Consider the following 14,347-nt stretch of genomic DNA (forward strand, 5'->3'; position numbering starts at 1 on the left):
TGCCTTTTGTTCGGCGGGGCTGGCAGCGGCCGGGGAGCCGGGGGGGGGGGGGAGCGGCCCCGTGCTGCTCCCTGCCGGGAGCTGCGGGGCCGACACCGGGCGGCGGGGGCCGGCCCCGAGCACCCGGCTCCCGCCGGTGCCGCCCGCTCGCCCCGGTGCCCGCAGCCTCCCGCCGAAGCGAGGACGCGGCGCCGGCTCCCGGAGCGCTTCGTGTCCCTGCAGGGCCGGGGGGGACCCGGGCAGGCGGGGGCTCTGCGCTCGGAGGCGTTTTGGAGATTGGCCGGCGCTGGGGGGGGCGCCGGGGGGGCTCCGGGGCAGGGTGCGGGGGCCGGGGCCGCGGCTCCGGGGCACCCCCGGGTGCGTTTCTGCGCGGCGAGCACCAGGTGGTGCCCGCGCCCCGCTCGCCGCCCCGGGCCGGCTCCGGGGCCGTGCGCTCCCCGGGGCTTCGCCGCCGCCGCTCCCGGAGCCCGTTCGTGGCGCTCGGGAGCCTCCGCCCCCGCGGCGGGTCCCGGCCGCTGCCCCGGCCGGCTGCTCGGGGCTGAGCGGCGGAGCCGTCGGGGGAGGACGGGCCCGGGGCGCGCCGAGCGGCGGGAGCCCCGCGGGGGATGCGCGCCCCGGGGGCAGCTCCCGGCCCGGCGGCGCCGGGGGACCGGGACGCGGGGAGCGGCCGGTGCCGTCGGGGGGGAGCGGGGCCGCGCCGGCGGGGGGAGCTGCGGAGCCGGCCCGGCCCCGGCGCCCGCCCCCGGCCCGCCCCCGGCCCGCCCCCGGCACGGCGGCGGGCGCCACTCGGCCGCCGGTGGCCTCGGCGGCGGCAGCGGCAGGATGCGGGCGGGCCGCGGCGCGGCGGGCGGGGAGGCGGCGGCCGAGGAGGAGGCGGCGGCGGCGGCGGCGGCGGCGGCCGAGGGGGCGAAGCGCGGCGGCGGGGCCGGGGGGCGGCCGCGGGGCCGCGGCGGGAAGGGGTCCCCGAACGGCGAGTGCCGCCGCGGGGAGCCGCCGCGCAGCCCCGGCGCGGAGCCGCCCCGCGAGCCCAAGGTCTCCTTCTCCTGCGGCGGCGGCGGCGGCGGCGGCGCATCCCCCGGCGGGGCCAAGGCGGCCGAGGAGGGCGACGATGCGGGCGAGGAGGCCCGCGGGAGCCAGGCCAGCTTCATGCAGCGGCAGTTCGGGGCCATGCTCCAGCCCGGCGTCAACAAGTTCTCGCTGCGGATGTTCGGCTCCCAGAAGGCGGTGGAGCGGGAGCAGGAGCGCGTCAAGTCGGCGGGGGCCTGGATCATCCACCCCTACAGCGACTTCAGGTGCGAGCCGCGCCGGGGGCGCCCGCACCGCGCCCGGGCTCCGCGGGGCCCCCGGGGCTCCGGGGCTGCGCCCCCCGGGGCAGCGCCGCCGGCCCCGGGCATCCCCGGCCCCTGCGGGGGCTGCGCGGGGCGGGGGGGCTCCGGCGGCGGCGGGGAGGGGGCGAGCGGGGCCCGCGGCCGGGGCAGGGCCGAGCCGTGCCCTGGAGAGGGCACCTTGAGCCGCGCTGGAGGTGGAAGGCGCAGCCCGCGTGTGTGCAGGGAGGGGCTGGCGGCTGGGCACCCCCCTCCCCAGCGCAGCGACCCGGGGGTGCCGGCAGCCCGCTGCCCCCCCGAGCGGGGTGCTCGGCCAAGGACATCCCCTTGTCCTTCCCAGGGCCTCGGAACGGCTCGGCCCGGCGAGGATGCTCTGGAGACTCCCACCAGGCTTTGGGCCCTAAAGCTGTCACGGGGGACGGAGTCACGCTTGCCCCTGGGGTCCCAGGGCCCCGAGGCCTGGGCTGGGAGACCCGCAGAGCTTTGTCAAGGTTCCCCTTCCCACCAGGAGGCCAGATCCCATCCCTAAGATTCAAGGAGTTTGAGGGATTCGTCTCGCTCCCCAGAGGGCCAGGTCCCCAAGGTCCAGCCTTTGCGGCTGGGAGAAAGGTGCTGCAGCACCCCCTCCTTTCCGTCTCCCCCCTCTGAGCCCTGGGGAGAGATCGGTGGTGAATGGGCTGGGTGGGGGCTGCCAGGAGGGACGTACTGGGGGCAAGCGGCACAGCCCTTCTGGGGACTGGTGGCCGAGATCGGGGCCGTTGGGAGCCCATGGCCTGGTGACCCCGAGGGGGCTGGGGGCCCTTAGCCAGAGGCCGGGAGGCAGCGAGTGGCTCAGGCCCAAGTCATTCTGTCCCTCTTCTAGTGCTCAAGGGGGCTTCACCCCCGTGCAGGAGAGCGGTGCAGGGTGCGGGGGCTGCGGGTGAGCCCGCAGGTGAGAGCTCAGAGGTCCCCGGGCAGAGGAGGCGGCTGCGGGCGGTGAGGCTCTGTGCTGGCCGGGCAGGCTTGGGGCAGGGACCAGCGCCTGCAGCTCCGGCGTCCCGGCCTTGTGAGCAGCTCCTGTGCTGCTCCGGCATCTTCCGAGGCGTGTGGAGGAGCAGCCGGAGGCCTCCAGCCTCCTCTCCAGGGCTGACCTCGCGCTCAGGGTCCCTCACCCTCACACCAGACATTCCCGGTGGGAGCCCACGCAGGTTTCTGCTCATGTTCCCAGTCGGGGACCAGCTCTGCTGCAGGGCCGGGCTGTGAGCGACGCCTGGCCTTAGCCGGGCACGAGGGCGTTACTGTTCCCGCGGGAGCTCCTCGGTCCCTGCTGTGGCAGCCAGCGCAGTGTCCCTGTGCCAGGAGGGTCCCCTGCCACCCGTGGGGGTTCCCGGGGAGCTGGTGAGTGCCCTGCTCACCTCGCGCAGCCACAGGACCTTTGGGAGCGGCGTGGCGATGGGGCCCCGTGCTGACCGCATCGGGGTGAGAGCCTGCCTGGCTCCATGGCCAACGCGGAGCCAGCAGCGCCGCGGTGCTGCTGGAGCACGGGGCCTCCCTGCAGGCGACCTTGGGGGGGTCACCCTGTCCCGCTGCGGCTCCGTCCCCTCCTGGAGCCTCTGCCACGACTCCAAACCCACGGGAGAAGAGCCGCTGCCCGTGCTGTGATGCTGCAAGTGGCGTAGAAGAGTTCCCTGCTCAGCGGGGAGGAGCTGCGAGGAGAACCAATGCATTAGCCCAGTCTACAAATGTGGAAATAAACAAGATCAGCTCAACGTAGGGCTGTGGGAGCCCAGCAGCGAGGAGTCCACTCCACTCATGCGTGTTTAGGACATGTGTCTGTGTATTTCACATTATTCCTGCCTTAAAAAAAAATACATCATTTACCTAGTAATGCTAATGGATATGAACCCATCCACGTTTGCCCTGCAAAGCCCATTTTCCCATCTTAAGATAAAATCATTACCCATCTGCATATGTGACATCATTTCATAATAGGAGTCATTTAGAGATCCTGTCTCCTCCTGGATGCAGCACCGCGATTATTCATGCGAAATTCAGGGGCATGCTTGCTCCAGGAAGGAAAGTCGCTATTTCCATAAATATTGAGTTATTAGGAAGCAGCATGGGTGGCTGTTTGAGATCCCGAGTTGCAAACCTGGTAAAAGAACCTTGCAAATTGTGGGCTGAAGTAGACAACGTTGAGCAGAGCCCCCTCATTCCTGGGTGCTTTGTTCAGTCGCCTTGCCCATCTTCTCCACTTCTGGTCTTTAGTGATGGGAGGAGAAAAAGGCAAGCATTGACTTCGCCGTTGTTTCTGCTGGTGTTTCTGCAGCTGGGGTAGCGCTCCTGGAGCGGGGTTTGGAGCCAGGATCAGGCCTGTGTCTAGCCCTAGCTTTGCAGGGACTTTGGGCATGTCGCTGGCCCAGATCCCGTCCTCGCAGCCCTTTAGGGCTGTGCGGGGGCAGGCGCTGGTGCCCTGCGGGATATGAAGCCTCGTGCCCAAGGCCAAGCACCCAGAGGGAGCGCGGTGGCTCGTGCAGCGGGGCCGGGGCTTCCCAGGGAGGTGGGTGACGGGTTAGGGGCGCTGTGCCGCCGCGCTCCGTCCCTTCCCTTGCCACCGGAGACTTGCATAAGCCTGGAAGCAGGATCCAGCCCGGGAGGGAGGATCCAGCCCGGGAAGCAGGATCCAACCTGGAGCTGCCGGCTGCATTAGTAATGCGAGCTGCAGGCAGCGGATGATTCAGTGGTGGTGGTGGTGCCGTGACGGCGAGGGGCTGCCTGCCGCGGGCGAGCCCGGCCTCCCGCACCCAGCACCCGCAGCGCTGCGGCTGGGCCGGGGCTGAGCCCACGCCGCAGGGCGCTGCCGCGGGAGGGGGGTCCCTGCCCCAGCGCGGGGCGAGGACACGTCCAGGGCAGGTGCGGGTCCTGGCTGCCGCCTTCCTCCTGGTGTAAAGCCGTGTCCGTGGCGCTGCTGCCGCCCGGGTGGCTGCCCTGGCTGCTTCGCGGCCCCACAGAGCGGGTCCTGGGCTTGGCAGCCTGCCGCTGCTCCCGGCGGGGACACTGTGAATGCCAGCGCTCTGTGCCTGCCGATGAGCCTGCTGCTGCTGTTATCTCTGGTGACAGTGACGGGAACTGTGCGCCCACTCCGCCGGATTAATGTGGGGCACGCAGACCTGAGAGATGGCAAAAAGCCACAGCTTACTCATCAGGAAAAAAGGCTGGGGCTGTCTGTCCCAGGGTGATTTTACAGGTTTGTGTCCTTGACATTTTGCAAAGCCTGAAGCCCCAGCCCCAGGGACCGCACGGTGAAAGCTTCTGGGGAGAGCAGCGCCGCTGACTTGCCCCGGCTGCGTGGTTTGGGTGTGCGCGGGTGTTTGGCACCGCACGCGCTGCTCTGCCTCTGCTGGGGCTGAACTTCTGCAGGTGGCTTCTTAACCCACTTCTGTGCGTGACCTCGTTATTTTTGGCTCTGAGTATTTCTTACAACTTCCCAAAGCCCGCCAGGCCCCGGTGCACGCAGCTCAGCCCCAGCAGCGTCCTGGTCGACTGGATTAGGCTAACGGGGAGCGATGCGTGGCACCGAGGCGGACGGGTCATCCCCAGGAGCCGCCAGAGCTCTGTGCTTGGGTGATGGGGCTGAGTGGGGATGTCCCCGGTGTCTCGCCTGGGTGCTGCCACCCGGAGGGGTCCGAGGGTCTCCCTGCCCTCCCCTCCTGCTGGGGACGGGGCAGGACGGGGCTCTGCCGCAGCTCCGCAGCCGCCCGGCTGGGGCTGTTGTGCCAGGCCTGGGGTGAGCTGCGCAGGGGGACAGCGGCCATCCCTGCTCTGAGGCCTTCAACATCTCCTGTCACCATCACTGTGGTTCAACTAGGTCAGAAGTGAAGGGGGGGCAAGGATCCTAATTAATTTGTTTTCAGCTATTTTTAGCAGCCTGGACTGGATCTTTTCTTCCGTGCACGCGCTGCCCTCCAAGGAACAAAGTGTTGGTGTCGCAGCCGGGCCTCCTAAGAGATTGCCCGAGGATCAGCCCCGTTTGTGTGTGCTGGGGGGCGATGGGGGCCGTGTCGTCTCCCTTGGTCCCCCAGGTTCTGGCCCCGTGGGGCTGCGCAGGCTCCTGGGCCGGTGCAGGGCTGTGCCCGGCTGGCGCGGTTGCTCGGTCTCTGTTCCTCACGGCTCGGCGTGGCCGATGGCCCCCCTGGGGCTTGCTTGGTGCGGGGGGGCCTTGGCGTGAGCCAGGGGGAGGCTTGTGGCCGGCCCTGCGGCACCTCGGGGTCCTGCCGGGGGTCTCGGGGGGGCCTCAGTGCCCCCCAGCTGCCCCCTGCTCCCAGGGGAGCTCCGTGCCGTGCCATACCGAGCCGTGCCATACCGAGCCGTGCCGTACCGAGCCGTGCCGTGCCGTGCCGTGCCCCCCCCCCCGGCTGGCAGCTTGCGGAGGGCACCCAGGAGCCGGCCCCGCGTGTGACGTCATGCCTGTGCAGCGGTGACATCACTCGCGGTTGCCATGGCAGCGGCTCACTCGGGGACGGTGTCATTGGGAAAGGGCAGGGGCCGGGTGCGGGGGGGGCCCGGGGGCTGTGCCCGGGGCTGCGCCGGGGGCTCGGGGGGCTCCGTGCCCGGGGCCCCCCCCGGTCCTGCCGTGACCTTGCCGGTGCTCGGGAAGGTCGCGGTGCAGACGTGCGGCGGAGGCGCCCGGCCGTGCCCCCCCCGGCTGTGCCCCCCCCCGGTGCCCCCCCCGGCTGCGGGCGGCGCTGGCTCCAGCTGCAGTTGTACGTGCTCAGCTGCTCCCGCAGCCCCCCCCCCCGGGCCGGGCTCTGCCGTGTGTCCCCCCCGTGCAGGGTCCCCCCCCGGGAGGTGCTGGCACAGAGCTGGCCCCGGCTCACCCGCACGCTGCCCCCGGGGTGGGGGGGGTCGGGGGGGTCGGGGGTCCCCAGCTGCCCCCCCCCCGTCCCGCAGCGGCTCCCCAGCCAGGGGTCTCCCCACCAGCGCCCGGCTTTGTCTCCCCCCCTCGCTCCAGGGCCCGTCGGGGTCTTGGTGCTGCTGCAGGCAGACCACCAGCAAAAGGAGCACAGCACCAAGAGCCCCCTGCGGCCCCGGGCCTCATCCTGCGCCCACACGGCCCTACCTGGACCCGGGCCCGCAGGATCAGGCGCAGGGCTGTGCTCCCTGGGGTGAGCGCGGGGGTGACACCGGGGTGGCCCGTCCCCTAGGGTCCTGCCACCCGTCACGGCTCTGGTGGCCGGACGGGGCCACGCATGGACGTGGCAGTGCCTGGGAGGGGCGTCGGGCCGTGCTGCAGCCCCGGGTCCCGTGGGGGCCGCGGGGTGCCAGCCTCCTCCGTCCTCCCCCAGGTTTTACTGGGACTTCACAATGCTGCTCTTCATGGTGGGCAACCTGATCATCATCCCCGTGGGCATCACCTTCTTCAAGGAGGAGACCACGGCGCCCTGGATCGTGTTCAACGTGGTCTCCGACACCTTCTTCCTGATGGACCTGGTGCTGAACTTCCGGACGGGGATCGTCATTGAGGACAACACGGAGATCATCCTGGACCCCGAGAGGATCAAGAAGAAGTACCTCAAGACCTGGTTTGTGGTGGACTTTGTCTCCTCCATCCCTGTGGACTACGTCTTCCTCATCGTGGAGAAGGGCATCGACTCGGAGGTGTACAAGACAGCCCGCGCCCTCCGCATCGTCCGCTTCACCAAGATCCTCAGCCTGCTGCGGCTCCTCCGCCTCTCCCGCCTCATCCGCTACATCCACCAGTGGGAGGAGGTGAGGGGCTGCGTGGTGCCGGGTGGGGGGGGCCCGGCCCGGCCCCCTCCGGGGGCTTGGGGAGCCCAAACCGTCAGCGGGGTCTCTGCGGCATCGTCTCTGGGATGGAGAATGGGAACAGTCCCACGAGCCTGGGGGCGGACGGGGGCATGGGGCCAGCAGCTGGCGGCGTCCTCCGGTGTCCCCGGTGTGACACCGGGACCTGGGCGCGCTCTGAGTCCGCTGCAGCACCGAGCTCCTTGGGGCCGCTGAGCTGTGCCCTGTGAGTACACGTGCGTGTGCATGCGTGTGTGTGTGTCCGTGGGGACACCCCACGGGTGACAGCACCCCACGCTGGCAGGTGGCACTCCCCGTGCCCACCAGCAGCTCAGCAGCATCCTGCTGCACCCCACCTGTGGCCGGGGGGCTCCTTCCCACTGCCCCCTCCCCACCGGGGCCCTGGGGGGCTGCAGGCGCCGCAGGAGCCGCCGGCCTCGGGGCAGGGCGGGAGGCAGGACGCTGGGGGGGCTGCAGGGGCTGCAGGGGCTGTGCCTTTGTGCCTGGATGCGGCGTGCTCAGCTTCGCCGCGTGGCTGCGGCGCGTGGGCTGCAGCCTCTGACAGCCCCGATGGATGCGGCCGTGCAGGTGCTCGCTGCAGCACGGCGCTGGCTCTGCGCGCGTGCCTGGAGGGGGGGGAGCTGCCTTCGCACCCTCCTCTGCCTCGCTCGTCCCCAGGCCCCAGATCCCAGCCTGCCTGCTCCCTCCTGCACCCTCCTCGAGGGCTGGGCTGTGCTGCAAGCGCCTCCTGCAAGCCCCGTGTCCCAGTGTCCCCCCCACGTGCTGGGATGAGCGGCCTCAGACCCCAGGGTTGGGTGCAGAGGCTGCTGTGACTTTGCTGTGCCCTTGTCCTGCCTTTGCTGTGCCCTTGCTGTGCCAGCTGCTCTGTGTGATGCTGTGGGGCTCCAGCCTTGTAGCTGCAGCAGGAGGAAGACGGGGGGGTATTTAATTTGACTTCTTTTTTGCTTCTTGAATTCAACTTTAAAAAAAAAGTTTAAAGGAGAAGGAACAAGTCCTGAGACTTTCTCCCTTTCCCCCACTGTGCGCACCCAGGGGTGAGAGGCACTGGGGACACGCAAGGCTGTGACCAGGAGGCTCGGGGCAGTGAGGGCACGCAGGGCAAGGAGCAGCCGCGTGTGAGGGCCGGGGGCTGGGTCCCCCTGCACCCGTGGTCACAGCTCCCCCTGCACCCGCCCCGGCCGGGGGCACCTTGGGCCGTCTCCATCAAAGCCACCTCGTGCTGAGCCCGGGGACGGCCCTGCTCCTTTCTCCCCCGGGGCCAGGAGCCCTCGGCTCTCGCTGAGCACCGCGAGCCGTCTTATCCTGATCAAAGCCCGCAGCCACCCGCGCTTCCCGGCGCTGCGGCTCGCAGGCACCCCGCCGGCTATAAATAGGCAGCAGGAGCGCGGCTGCCTTGGGGAGGACTGGGGCCGTTAATGGCTGTTTTGGCCGAGGCCGTGCAGGTTGAGCCTCGTGCCACAGGATGCGGGCGGTGTTCTGCCTCGCAGCCCCGCTCTGTGCCCGCCTCCATCGGTGTCGGGGCAGCCGGGGCTGTGCTGCAGGGGGCTCAGCCCCCGCAGGTGTTTGCGGCTGCGGCTGCGTCCCGCACCCTGCGCCCAGCTGACGCCGCGCTGTGAGCAGGGGCAGGGGCTGGGGCTGGCTGTCCGGGGCTGGACCCGCAACAGGCTCATGCTGGAGGCAGCCGCTTGTGGGTGACAACGGGGCTGGTCACGCTTCGTTCATCCAGGGACATCTGTGAGGGAGCAGCGGTCCCTGGGCATGGGCGAGCTGCAGGGTGAAAGCTGCTGGGGGGTGGGAGGGCAAAACCCCCCCCCTGCTCCGAGAGCCCCCCTCAGCGGGGCCGGGCAGCGGCTGGGGCTGGCCAGGACGGTCCCGGTCCCGCACTCACGCGGCCGCCTTTGTGCCCCGGCCCCTGCAGATTTTCCACATGACTTACGACCTGGCGAGCGCCGTGATGAGGATCATCAACCTCATCGGCATGATGCTGCTGCTGTGCCACTGGGACGGCTGCCTCCAGTTCCTCGTGCCCATGCTGCAGGATTTCCCCCAGAACTGCTGGGTCTCCATCAACGGGATGGTGGTGAGTGCTGGGGGGCACAGTGCGCCCTGGTCCGGGCGGCCCTGGGGACACAGAGACCCCGCAAAGCTGTCCCTGCAGTTCAGCGGGGATGAAGGCACAAGGCAGGGATTGCCTTATGGAAATCCCATCCCAGTTTCAGGCAAATCCATCCCCCCATCCTGTGCCCCTGGCAGCCTGGTGGTTTCCGGGTGCTGCCCTCCCCGAGGGGCCGCCCAGCTCCCGGGGTCCGGGCCCAGGGACACGCTCGCCCCAGCGCCGCTCGCCCTGGCAGAGCACGACGGCTCTCAGGACGTGGGGAGCGATCGATCGCCGGCAGGAGGAAGATGCTGATGTGGCTCTGCCCCTGTCCCCTGCCTCCATCCCCTTCTCATTAGCAACTAAGCTGCTATTAATAAATAATGGGACACACTGCTAATTGCTCCCTGCAATCTCAGCCCCGGTACAGGCTCATCTTCATCCTGCTCTCTCACCATTCATCCCTTCCGTTCTGCCGGGTTTCTATCCCTGTGCTGGTTTCCCTCCCTGCCTGCCTTCCTGCCTGTCCTCTGCTCCCCATCTCACTCTCCTCTTCACCGCCACGTCCGTTCTCGAGGGGAACCGAGGCTTTGTGCGTGGCCAGCCCTGCAGCCCCCCCGCCCGTCCCATCGCCAGCTGGGCAGGGGGCCCCCAGGCAGTGCTGCGAGAACGCGACTGCCAGGCCGTCGGGGCTTGGGCCCTGCACGGCGCTTCGCAGGGGCTCTCTGCGTGTTTGTAGAGCCGCGTAAAACGTGCAGAACGGCTGGCGAGCTGAAGCGAAGCCAGGCAGGACAGCGAGGTGCAGAAACCCTCCAGTCTGGTGGGTGCTGTGAAGGGAGCAGAGCGCGGCGGGACCGCTGCCAACCCAGCTGGTGCCTGGTGTTTGGATTTGTTTGGATCTCACCTGCGCGGTGAGACTGTCAGGAAAAACAAACAAACAAACAACAAAAATCATATTGCTTAGCACTGCTGGGAGCTGCAAGCGGAGGCCTGAGCCAGGGCCGCGCTTTGTACCCACGTGTGCGAGTACTCGCACCCGCACGCAGCTGCGCGCCCCCGGGGCTGACTGCTGCGCTCTCCGGCGCTGCAGAACGACTCCTGGAGCGAGCTGTACTCCTTCGCCCTCTTCAAGTCGATGAGCCACATGCTCTGCATCGGCTACGGGAAGCAGGCGCCCGAGAGCATGACGGACATCTGGCTGACGATGCTGAGCATGATCGTGGGGGCCACCTGCTACGCCATGTTCATCGGCCACGCCACGGCCCTCATCCAGTCGCTGGACTCCTCCCGGCGCCAGTACCAGGAGAAGGTAGGGCTGGCTGGGACTGGGCAGGATTGGGACCACGGTTCCTGTCCTGTGCCTGCCTGTGCCAGCGCCCCCCCCACCCCACCCCATGCGTGGGTGCCTGCGGGTGCAGCGGAGCAGGGCGAGGGCTCCGGGTGCAGCCGGGGCTGGGGCTGGGGCTGGGGCTGCTCTGCCCGCTGTGGACGGGGCGGTGGGGCTGGACCCAGCGGCGCAGGACCCCGACCCGGCTGACGCTGCCACCCTCCCTGTCCGCGCAGTACAAGCAGGTGGAGCAGTACATGTCCTTCCACAAGCTGCCCGCCGACTTCCGCCAGAAGATCCACGATTACTACGAGCATCGCTACCAGGGCAAGATGTTCGACGAGGACAGCATCCTGGGGGAGCTCAACGAGCCCCTGCGCGAGGTGTGGTCCTGGGGGCTGGAGGGTGGCAGCTGGGAGGAAGGGGCCCCCGCCCTGACCCCCCCCCCTGTGGTCAGGGAACCCCTGCTCCCAGCCATGAGGGGGGGCTGCAGGTCTCAGCACTCCTGCAGGACACGCGCACACCTCTGGCTCTGGCTTTGCAGCTCCGAGTGTGGTTGAGTCCTTGCACAATTGTTCCTGAGTGTGCTGACACCTCTGCGTGCGCAAGCCAGCCTCCGGGGACTGTGTCCCACCTCCCCACCTGCTTCCTCCCCTCCTTCCCCTGCAGGAAATCGTGAACTTCAACTGCCGCAAGCTGGTGGCCTCGATGCCGCTGTTTGCCAACGCGGACCCCAACTTTGTCACAGCGATGCTCACCAAGCTGAAGTTTGAGGTGTTTCAGCCGGGCGACTACATCATCCGCGAGGGCACCATCGGCAAGAAGATGTACTTCATCCAGCACGGCGTGGTCAGCATCCTCACCAAGGGCAACAAGGAGATGAAACTCTCCGACGGCTCCTACTTTGGAGGTGAGCTCTTGGGGTCCTGAGCCTGGCTCCCCTTCCAAGGTCTGAGAGGCACCAGGATGCTCGTGCTGCCCTGGGATCCCCTGGGCTCGGTGGCTCTCGCCCCTTGCCCCTGCCCCCCGCCCAGTTTCCAGTTCTTGCTGGTGGGGTTTTGGCTTTGGCACCGTTGCACCTCCCCTCCCCAGAAATCTGCCTGCTGACCCGCGGCCGGCGCACAGCCAGCGTCCGGGCAGACACCTACTGCCGCCTCTACTCGCTCTCCGTGGACAACTTCAACGAGGTGCTGGAGGAGTACCCCATGATGAGACGGGCCTTCGAGACCGTGGCCATCGACCGCCTCGACCGCATTGGTAGGGCTCTGGGGGCTGCGGGGGCGCGGGGACCCTCCTGCTGGCACATCCTGCTGCGGCGCTCCTCGGCGCTGCCGGTCCCTGTGCCCACGGGGGGGCAAATGCCCAAAGGGGCGCGATGGGAACACCGGGGTGCAGGGACCCTGCGGGGTGCTTGGATGGGGGGGTGGCAGTGCCTGGAAGTGGCCGTGGGGATGGGTGGTGAGGGGCCAGGACAGCCCTTGCTGGCACGGGGGGCCTGGCGCAGCCCCAGCACTGGGGCTCATCGCTCTCCCCACCCCGCCCCTCTTCCTGCAGGGAAGAAGAACTCGATCCTGCTTCACAAAGTGCAGCACGACCTCAACTCGGGCGTCTTCAACAATCAGGAGAACGAGATCATCCAGGAGATCGTCAAGTACGACCGGGAGATGGTGCAGCAGGCGGAGCTGCAGCAGCACACGGCCATGTACAGCCCGGTGCAGCCCCAGGTCACCTCCGCCATCGCCACCCTCCAGCAAGCCGTGGCCATGAGCTTCTGCCCGCAGATGGCCAGCCCGCTGGTGGGCTCCATGGCGCTGGGCTCGCCCCGCATGATGCGCCGCTTGCAGTACGCCCAGGCCGTGCCCAGCCCCTTCGCTGTCTCCCCGGTGCTGCTGCAGCAGAGCCCCCCGCAGCAGCCGCAGCCCCCCACGCCCCACGCCAACCCGTCGCCCTCGCAGGACCAGGCGCCGTCGACCGCCCTGCCCGCCTCCACCAGCGCCCTCGCCGCCGCCAGCCCGCCGTCCCAAAGCCCGCTGGCCAGCCGGACGTTCGCCTACGGAGGTGCCAAGGGGCAGCTGGGCTCCCAGCTCTCCCTGAGCCAGCAGCAGGCGCCCGGCTCGCCCCCGCGGCTGGCCGTCCACAAAAGCACACAGGCGCTGCACACCAGCAGCCTCAGCCAGGATTCGCGGCCCCTGTCGGCTTCGCAGCCCTCCCTGCCCCACGGGCTGGCGGCCGGCAGCACCCAGAGCCCCCCGGCCTCGGCGCGCGAGTCCTGCGCCTCCATCGGCGGGGGCCCGGCCGCCGCCTCGCCGAGCTCGGCGCCCCCGGCCGGGCTGCGGGGCCCGGCCTCCTCGCGGGGGGCCCTGTCCCACCCGGCGCCCGCAGGGCCGCCCGCCCTGCAGCAGGACTCGGGGGCGGCCCGCAAGGATTCGGTGGGCAGCACGCCCGACACGGACCCGGCCAAATCCAGGCTGTCTTCCAACTTGTGACCTCCGCACTGCGCCGGCCGCCAGGCGGGCGCGGGGACGGGTGCGCCGGGGGGGCCGCGGTGTGGGCGGCCAGCCCCGTGTCCGCTGCTCCCAGCCCGCACATCCCCACCGAGGCATCCGCGCCAGGGGCACCTCTGCCCCCCCCCCCCCCGGCCACCTCCAGCCCCGCTCCCCGGCTTCCTCCCACCGGGGGTGGGGGGCTTGGGGGCTCTGTCACCTCCGACCAAAGTCTGGCCCCATCTCCTGCTCCCTGCAGGGGTGCCCCACTGCCCCTGGCTGCCCCATAGAAGCCACAGCTGCATCATCCCCCGTGATCAACGCTGTATATGATATCTATGACCTGAATACAAACCTGTATGTGTGCATCCGCAGGCACCTCCCTGGGGGCTTAGGCACGCTGGCCAGCCCCAGCGCCGCCGCGTGTCCCTGCCTCCCCTCCCACAGCGCGATGGCGAGGGGTGACGGTCGCGGACTGGAGGTAAGTTGTGGGGCCTGCGGGACTGCGAGACCCCGTGCACACACCAGCCCCCGGTGCCAGCCCAGCGCTGGGGCTGGGGGCGAGCTCAGCCACCCTCCCTCCTGCTGCAGCCGAGCCCTGGGGTGCCCCAGGGGCAGCCGCTGGTGAGGCAGCGCTGGGCTCCCCTGGCTGGCAGGCTGGGGAAGGCGCACACCGCGCGTGTAAAGGCGTGCCCGAGCGTACGCATGCACCTAGGGATGTAGGAGGTGCGGGTGCACATGTGCACAGCCTGGCACGCCGGAGCCTTCCCCACTGAATGTATGCAGTGCCCCCCGAGCGAGGGGCCACGTGCCCCCCTGCAGCCACAGAGCTGGGGGGACAGGGCCCCGCTCCCAGCGCCCACCTTGCCATCCAGCCCATCCTGTGCAATAAACGTCAGCACCTGACAGAGCTATGCACGACTCCGTCTCTGCTTCTCCTTCGGCACCGTCCCTCCCTGCCGCGGCTCCGGCTGCTCCTGGCCGCGCTCCCGGTGCTCGGGCGCTGCCAGCAGGCACAGCCCCAGGCTGGGCTGCAGGAGGCAGGTTTGGCCTTTGCAGAGCTGCTGCCCCGCCAGCAAAGTGCCACGGCCAAAAGCCTCCTCCCAGACCCCTTCCCCGCCAGCCCTGGCTGGACCCCACGGGGCTGCAGTGGGCGCACGGCCCCCAGGCAGCAGCTGCTGCAGGAGCTGGGCCACAGACACAGCCCCAGGGGAGGAGGGTGGGGGTGGAAGGCCAGAGGAGGCTCCTGGCTAAAGCCGCAAGGAGCAGATGCAAGCAGCCCTGGGTGGGGTCTGGCTCCCGCTCCAGCTTC

At 69.5% G+C, this 14,347-nt stretch overlaps 1 protein-coding gene across 1 annotated transcript; it reads left to right on the forward strand.

Annotated features, from left to right (window-relative positions):
• The first annotated feature begins 788 nt into the window (after positions 1–788).
• Positions 789–13,953, forward strand: HCN2 (hyperpolarization activated cyclic nucleotide gated potassium and sodium channel 2). The gene is made up of 8 exons (XM_080565768.1): positions 789–1,292; positions 6,650–7,073; positions 9,049–9,210; positions 10,316–10,534; positions 10,789–10,935; positions 11,222–11,462; positions 11,645–11,809; positions 12,107–13,953. The coding sequence occupies exons 1-8, from the start codon at positions 823–825 to the stop codon at positions 13,036–13,038; spliced, it is 2,760 nt and encodes a 919-aa protein (XP_080421894.1). The 5' UTR covers positions 789–822; the 3' UTR covers positions 13,039–13,953.
• The last annotated feature ends 394 nt before the right edge of the window (positions 13,954–14,347 follow it).

The sequence above is a fragment of the Anser brachyrhynchus genome (assembly GCF_964034855.1).
Source record: "Anser brachyrhynchus genome assembly, chromosome: 23".
Lineage (NCBI taxonomy): Eukaryota > Metazoa > Chordata > Aves > Anseriformes > Anatidae > Anser > Anser brachyrhynchus.

Excerpts from the sequence above, each read along its gene's own strand:
- HCN2 (XM_080565768.1), top strand. The coding sequence starts at position 823 with ATGCGGGCGGGCCGCGGCGCGGCGGGCGGGGAGGCGGCGGCCGAGGAG. Across the intron at positions 1,293-6,649 it reads CACCCCTACAGCGACTTCAG|GTTTTACTGGGACTTCACAA; the intron begins GTGCGAGCCGCG and ends GTCCTCCCCCAG. Across the intron at positions 7,074-9,048 it reads ACATCCACCAGTGGGAGGAG|ATTTTCCACATGACTTACGA; the intron begins GTGAGGGGCTGC and ends CGGCCCCTGCAG.